We start from the raw sequence: 7,718 nt of genomic DNA on the forward strand, positions 1-7,718 counted from the left end.
TCGGGGCGGGGGCTGGGACGGCCCCAGACGAGGACGCAGCGGAGAGGATCTGGGGGCCGGACGCCTGGGTCCTTAGGGACAGCCATCCGGGGCCGCACGCGCAGGTCCTCGAGGATAATGAGGTTGGGGGGAAAATGCCCGGGCCCCTGCAGAAAGCGAGGCCTGAGGGGGATCAGAAAAACCGGTGTCGGGGTTCTCTCAGCGATGTGGGGCCAGACTACTGGGCTCTCCCGTTCCCCGGAGTCTGGGCAGGCTGCGATGCAGGGACGGAGGAAGGAGCAGGTGGCTGGCCCCGAGGGGTCATGTACGGGGAGGCTGGATGCCGGGAGGGGGGATCCCCTCCAGACTCGTGCCAAGCCAATGCAAAGCCTCCTGTCCAATGTCCCCCAGGTAGTCGCGCTGCCCACACCTGTCCCGAGGGCCGGGTGGCTCCTCATCCAAACTTCTACCTTCCCCTGGGTTGCCAGGAGCAACAGCTTCATCTTGGGAGAGCCCGACCCTCCCTGAAACTAGATGGTATCCCTCTCGCTGGGGGTGGGGGAGGCAGTATTCACGCTGGGCGCGCGTCCACTCCCCGGATGTTTTCTGTGCAATCGAGGCTCTTTCCTTCCACTGATACCCCGAGTTCTCTTTTTTGGTCTCTAGCAAAATCCACTTCCTGTTGTGACTCAACACCCCCAAGGGGTAAGGGGTGAATGCCTCAGTCCCAGGGGAGCAGGAGCAAAAGACAGAAAGGTTGGGGCTGTAGGCCTCAATCCAGAGGGGATCGGGAATAGGGGGAATTGGTCCTGAGCTCTGGCTTGCTCTGCAAAACATCATATCGACCCCACTTCCAACCTATAGTGTATGAGAACCCAGGTTTCTGAGCATCAAGTAGATGAGTATCAGAAAGAGATCATCAGAGAGATGATCGGTGTCCTGGATTAGGGTTTAAACATCCCAGAGAAAGGGGAAGTTGCTGACTTGTGGGAGGCCCCTGATTTCCGTTATGTGGTTCAAGGAGTGGGACAGATGGACCAAAGGGGACTGCTGACTTGACCCAATTTCCCTCACCTCCATCAAATTCTGGGCCACAGGAAATGGAGAGAATAGCAGGAAGTGTGAAAGGACATCTGCTTCAGCTACCCCTGCCCCCATTGGGCACCTCCCTGGTCATCCCCACACTCTGCCTCCTTGGCCAGCCTAGTATCTGCACGCTGCTCCTCCTCAGCCTGGCAGGAGGTGGCTGGGTTAGGATCCAAAGGGCACTTGCCCCAGAGCCACACTCCAGTTGGCCCACTGACTGTAGCTGTCACAGCCCTGTGCCAGGACTCCTAATGGGAGGACACCCTGGGACAAAGAGGAAAACCAGAAGCAAAGGGGAGGGAGAACCTGGATGATGCCACAGCACTCAGCCCCCAAGGTGGGACAAAAGATAGGATGTTTATTCTAGCTGCCACCATATCGATGTTTATTCTCTTTTATTGGTTAGGAATACCTGGCGGCCTCCATACCCTTTACCTTATAATCTTTGGACAGCTTGGCTTTCTGGGAAGAAGGGACAAGTGAAGTTGTAGCAGAAACTGGGCCTATGGTAGAAACCATTTAGGGCCAAAGGCCAGGGTCATTGCTTTCCTATATGCTCCAGCTGTCAGAGCTGTAGACCAGATGGAAAGATGGTTAGGTCTTACGCAGACACTGCGGCAACCTGCCCACTGGGGTCCTCTGGGAATGGGGTGGTAGAGTTGGAGGAGGGATGGGCTAGTTGGCAGGATTTCATGTTCTGCTGTCTATCTGAGGATCCTTTCCAGGGATCACTGTTGAGGCAGAGTGGATTGGAAGGAGTAAGGTGATGCTTCAAAGAACAGGCTCACTATTGGCCAGATCACTGGGGTTGCCAAACACTTCCTTACCCTCCCAGCAATGGGTGGAGTCCAGGCTTAAATTGTTTCAGCAACTGGAAAGCGAATACCCTTCAATTAAACGAACTATTGATGCCAACTACAGAGATGGATAGTGTAATATTGATTGAGAGGATGGATTCGGAGCCAGACCGCCTTGGTTTCTATTAATTCCCACCATTTACTCTCTCTGTGACCTTAAAACATTTAACCTCTCCCTGCTTCAGTTTCCCCACCTGGAAAATAGAGACATTAGGACCTCCATCACTGGGTGGTTTTATTTTATTTTATTTTATTTTTATTATTATTTTTGAGACAGAGTCTTGCTCTATCACCCAGGCTGGAGTGCAGTGACGCAATCTCGGCTCACTGCAACCTAAGGCTGGGCGCAGTGGCTCACGCATGTAATCCCAGCACTTTGGGAGGCTGAGGCGGGTGGATCACCTGAGGTCAGGAGTTGGAGATCAGCCTGGCCAAACATGGGGAAACCTTGTCTCTACTAAAAAACTACAAAATACAGGCCAGACACAGTGGCTCAAGCCCATAATCCCAGCCCTTTGGGAGGCTGAGGCGGGCGGATCACTTGAGGTCAGGAGTTCGAGATCAGCCTGGCCAAAATAGGGAAACCCCATCTATACTAAAAATATAAAAATTAGCGGCCAGGCGCGGTGGCTCACCCCTGTAATCCCAGCACTTTGGGAGGCCAAGATGGGCGGATCACTAGGTCAGGAGATCGAGACCATCCTGGCTAACACAGTGAAACCCTGTCTCTACTAAAAATACAACAAAGAAAAAAAAATTATCCAGGCATGATGGCAGGCACCTCTAATCCCACCTACTCAGGAGGCTGAGGCACGAGAATCGCTTGAACCCAGGAGGTGGAGGTTGCAGTGAGCCAAAATCGCGCCACTGCACTCCAGCCTGGGCGACAGAGCGAGACTCTGTCTCAAAGAAAAAAAAATTATCCAGGCATGATGGCAGGCACCTCTAATCCCACCTACTCAGGAGGCTGAGGCACGAGAATCGCTTGAACCCAGGAGGTGGAGGTTGCAGTGAGCTGACAGCGTGCCACTGCACTCCAGCCTTGGACTCCGTCTCGGAAAAAAAAAAAAAAATACAAAACATACCTGGGTGTGGTGGCTCACGCCTGTAATCCCAGCTGCTTGGGAGGCTGAAGCAGGAGAATCACTTAAACCTGGGAGGCGGAGGTTGCAGTGAGCCGAGATCGCGCCACTGCACTCCAGCCTGGGCAACAGAGTGAGTCTCCGTCTCAAAAAACAGAGTATTACAAGAGATGACACATTTGAAACACGTGGAACAGTGCTGGGCATGGAGTAGTCACTCTGAAATGTTAGCAGCGTTAGCATCTTCATGATATGGGTGGCACTGTGCTGGAGATGCCTAAATGAATAAAGCCTCCGAGGCTCACCGTCTGAGGAGGGTGGCAGCTAACTGTCCGTGTGTGCTACCACACCACAAGTAATATATCAACAAGGTGTGACAGGCACCCAAAACAAGGAGTGACTAGAGTCAGGGCTGGGTCAGCTTCCTAAAGGCTGGGCCTTCAAATAGGCTTTTAAGCTGTTGAGGTTGGAGTTGGGGACAGTTGGAGGTGAGCAGAATAGAGTCAAACTTGTGTAGGGCCTATGGTAGAAACTATCTGAGGGCCAAAGGCCAGGGTCATTGCTCTCCTATATGCTCCAGCTGTCAGAGTGGTAGACCAGATGGAAAGATGGTTAGGTCTTACCCAGACATGGCGACAACCTGCCCATTCTGGTCCTCTGGGAAGAGCCTGGGTGGTTCCTAGGGCAACCAGTGGCCATTACTAGGGAAGGACGGGGACGAAGGAGGGTGGACAAGAGAAGGGGCATTTCCCCTTGCCGCCATGTTAGAAATAGGAAGGACCTTCCGGGAAGAAGGGGAAAGGGGCAGAGCTGGGCAAAGCCCTGCAGCCTCAGGCAGGAGGCCTGGGAGGGAGAGGGTCCTGGTGTGGGGTCCCTGCTGAGTCTGAGGGAGGCAGTGGGGTTTCCCTTTCTGTTTTGTTAGGGTCTTCAAGAAGTCGAGCCCTAACTGCAAGGTGAGTCTCCACAGCACTTACCCTTTCGACCCTCCCTGGGCCCCAACAAAGCCCAGCCTTCCCCTAGACGATCCCCAACCTGCCCAAAGATGATCCCCAACCCCTAGCTCCCCACTTCCTGTGACAGCTAAGAGCCGACTTCCTTCCCTCCTGAAGCCCCTTGCCGCAGAGGCTGCTCAGCCTGAGCCAGCCACAGGCTGGGTGGGGCAGGCCTGGGTCCCCAAGCAGACCACAGAGGAGGAGGCCAGAAGCAAGCCATGTGCCTGTAGCCCTCCTAGGGGCCAACCCAAGGTGTGTGGGGCTGGGAAAAGTTAGCAGCCCCACCCAGGCTATGGCCTGTTTATCCTGGGGCCCCTTGAGGAGACCTCGTGAGGGTGGCAGCTGCTCTCTAGCTGGCTAGTTGGGCTGAGTTCTCCCTGAGGATCCAAAGACACACACATATAGACACACGGACACACACAGACACAAATACACACACACACACACCCCTCTGGCTGGTTGAGGATGCAAACACACACAGACACACACACACACACCTCGCTGGTTGGACTGAGTCCTCCCTGAGGATGCAAACACACACACACAGACACACATGCACATACATGTTCACATGCACACCTGACTGGTTGGGCTGAGGACACACACACACACACCGGGCTGGTGGGGAGAGGTGTGCAGAGATTAGGGGGCAGCTAAAAAGCCTTAAGGCCCACTAGTCTGAGAAACGCCGCCACCCTCACTTTCCAACACTGTTGGGAGGAAACCTGGAGAAACTCCTTCCTGATAGCCCAGCCTGGAGATCCCCGGGCAGGGTAGCCAGTTTTGAGGGCTCCGATGCCCTGTCACCATCCTCCCCAATCTCCCCTGTGACCCCTTGACATCCTCAGCTCACCGTGTACTTGGGCAAGCGGGACTTCGTAGATCACCTGGACAAGGTGGACCCTGTAGGTAAGATTTCCCAGAAAGGGACAGCTCATTCCCCAAGAGGGGGAGAAGTTCCCGGGCCCAGGAAAGGGGGCAGCGGCTCTTTCGGGAAGTGAGCTGGTGTGTCCCCCTCCTAGATGGCGTGGTGCTTGTGGACCCTGACTACCTGAAGGACCGCAAAGGTACTGGCCCCAAGTCCAGGGGGCTCAGGGGAAGTGGGGGCTAGGGAAGTGACATGGGCTGGCCTTGGAAGGGCACCCCAGAGAGATGGAGGCTGGAGGTGGAAGCCAGGAGTAGGGTTCAGGCAAGTCTTATGCTGCTGAGGGAGGAGCAGCGGCTGCTAGGTGCTGGGGGACTGGGGAAGTGGCGCTCCTGACCGCACATCTTACCCTCCCTTGCCAGTGTTTGTGACCCTCACCTGCGCCTTCCGCTATGGCCGTGAAGACCTGGATGTGCTGGGCTTGTCCTTCCGTAAAGACCTGTTCATCGCCACCTACCAGGCCTTCCCCCCAGTGCCCAACCCGCCCCGGCCCCCCACCCGCCTGCAGGACCGGCTGCTGAGGAAGCTTGGCCAGCATGCACACCCCTTCTTCTTCACCGTGAGGATGCCCCTGCCCTCTGAGGGCCAGGGGGCTGGGCTGGGACTGTGTCTGGGGTGGGGGTAAGGCACCGCTATGGGCAGATCTGGAAGAAACAGTGAGGCAGGGACCCTAGATCCACCTCCCTTCAGGGTCCCCATGCGTTCAGGAAGCCCTTGATTATCTGCCTCCTCTCTGGGTCCCTTCCTTCTTCCTTGCTCATCCCCAGGAGTCCTTTCTCCAGCCTCTTTTTCTTTTTTTTTTTTTGAGACAAAGTCTCACTCTGTCGCCCAGGCTGGAGTGCAGTGGCACAATCTTGGCTCACTGCAAGCTCTGCCTCCTGGGTTCAAGCGATTCTTATGCCTCAGCCTCCTGAGTAGCTGGAATTACAGGCATGCGCCACCACACACGACTCATTTTGTGTTTTTAGTAGAGATGGGGTTTCGCCATGTTGGTCAGGCTGGTCTAGAACCCCTGACCTCAGGTGATCCGCCCACCTCGGCCTTCCCATGTGCTGGGATTACAGGCGTGAGCCCCCGCGCCCGACCTCTCCAGCCTCGCAAGTTGAGATTTGGAGGAAGATCTGGGGGCTTTCTGGAAGAACGGAAGTCTTCTCTTTCCTCTGCCACAGATACCCCAGAATCTTCCATGCTCTGTCACACTGCAGCCAGGACCAGAGGACACAGGGAAGGTATGGGAGGAACAGCTCTGAGGGCTCCTAGGGCAGGACAGGAGCCTGGAGGCACAGCTGAGCCAGAGGGTGAACTGTTGAGATGCCAGGGTGGGGCCGAGGGTAGGCCAGTGTCCCCATGGAAGTGGGGTGTGTATGGTGGTGCACGTGTGACCCTGCCTCCTGCTCTCTGGACCTGCATGGATCTGGGGATGGGGGCTCCCCTTGCGCTACCATGACCAAGCCTCTGCCAGGTTCGGGGCTTTGGAGAGGAAGAAGACTCAGTCGCCAGGGTCGTGAGACCACAAGGGGGCAAGAGTCCCTGCCCAAGAGGAGGGAAGGGGGAGGAAGGAAGGGGAGTGATGGTGGCGGGAGCCTTGGGTAAGATGTGGCCTTTTCTCCCCCTCCCGAGGCCTGCGGTGTAGACTTTGAGATTCGAGCCTTCTGTGCTAAGTCACTAGAAGAGAAAAGCCACAAAAGGTGAGGGAAGCGACCTCCTCTATGGTGTAAGAGGAGGCTTTCCAGGAGCCCAGCCCCGTGCGGGGGAGGAGTAGGGATCTGGGTATCTGAGGACCAACCCCCTTCTGCCCCCACCCCCATCCCAGGAACTCTGTGCGGCTGGTGATCCGAAAGGTGCAGTTCGCCCCCGAGAAACCCGGCCCCCAGCCTTCCGCAGAAACCACACGCCACTTCCTCATGTCTGACCGGTCCCTGCACCTCGAGGCTTCCCTGGACAAGGAGGTGGGGTGTGAGAGGGTGACGCGGATGCCACGGTGCAGTTTAGACCCGGGGGCGGGGGGGCGAAGCCACACGTCAAGATGACATTTGTAAAGGAGGTTGCCTTGACTGGGTGTGGAGAGTTGCCGTATGCTTGGGTTTGAGGGGAGGGGGCCAGAACAATGTGTCTGTGGGGACACACTGATGATGGGACCAGTGAAAACCAGATCCAATTCACATGACCCCCTCCCCCCAAAAGCTGTACTACCATGGGGAGCCCCTCAATGTAAATGTCCACGTCACCAACAACTCCACCAAGACCGTCAAGAAGATCAAAGTCTCTGGTAGGAGGTGGGGTTTGGAAGGGGGTCTTTGGGGAGGGCGTTACGGCACAGGTAGCTCCTGGTGTGATCTCAGCCCAGGCCATTTCCCAGGGTGGGAGACCCACCAGGGCTCAAAGAACTTAGGTTGTTCCAGAATGATCCAGGGAGCCTCGGTGTTTACTGCTGCCGGGCGGGGAGCATGGGGGCCACGCCACGGGGTCTGGAGTTGCGTCGTGGGGGTGGCTTGTGCTCCATCCAGAGCTGCCTGACCCCCTCCCCCCCCCAACAGTGAGACAGTACGCCGACATCTGCCTCTTCAGCACCGCCCAGTACAAGTGTCCTGTGGCTCAACTCGAACAAGAGTGAGTATCGGGAGAGACCCAGGTCCCAGTCTAGGGGAGAAGAGCAGGATCGGGAGAGTGTGAGGTGGAGGAAGAATTCTTCCTGAGCCATCTTCACTATTTTTTTTTTTTTTTTTTTGAGATGGAGTTATTGCTGTTGTTGCCCAGCCTGGAGTGCAATGGGGCGACCTCTGCTCACTGCAACCTC

At 56.1% G+C, this 7,718-nt stretch overlaps 1 protein-coding gene across 1 annotated transcript in view; it reads left to right on the forward strand.

Annotated features, from left to right (window-relative positions):
* Positions 1-134: 134 nt before the first annotated feature.
* Positions 135-7,718, forward strand: part of ARRB2 (arrestin, beta 2) — a 10,561-nt gene continuing 2,977 nt past the window's right edge. Inside the window, exons 1-11 of the mRNA XM_011958617.1 lie at positions 135-390; positions 3,927-3,957; positions 4,065-4,248; positions 4,845-4,905; positions 5,019-5,063; positions 5,284-5,480; positions 6,091-6,150; positions 6,542-6,609; positions 6,735-6,870; positions 7,106-7,190; positions 7,459-7,531. Coding sequence (XP_011814007.1) covers positions 135-390; positions 3,927-3,957; positions 4,065-4,248; positions 4,845-4,905; positions 5,019-5,063; positions 5,284-5,480; positions 6,091-6,150; positions 6,542-6,609; positions 6,735-6,870; positions 7,106-7,190; positions 7,459-7,531 — 1,196 coding nt within the window. The remainder of the gene's footprint in view (positions 391-3,926; positions 3,958-4,064; positions 4,249-4,844; positions 4,906-5,018; positions 5,064-5,283; positions 5,481-6,090; positions 6,151-6,541; positions 6,610-6,734; positions 6,871-7,105; positions 7,191-7,458; positions 7,532-7,718) is intronic.

The sequence above is a fragment of the Colobus angolensis genome, unplaced genomic scaffold (genome assembly GCF_000951035.1).
Source record: "Colobus angolensis palliatus isolate OR3802 unplaced genomic scaffold, Cang.pa_1.0 Scaffold47, whole genome shotgun sequence".
Taxonomy (NCBI): Eukaryota; Metazoa; Chordata; class Mammalia; order Primates; family Cercopithecidae; genus Colobus; species Colobus angolensis.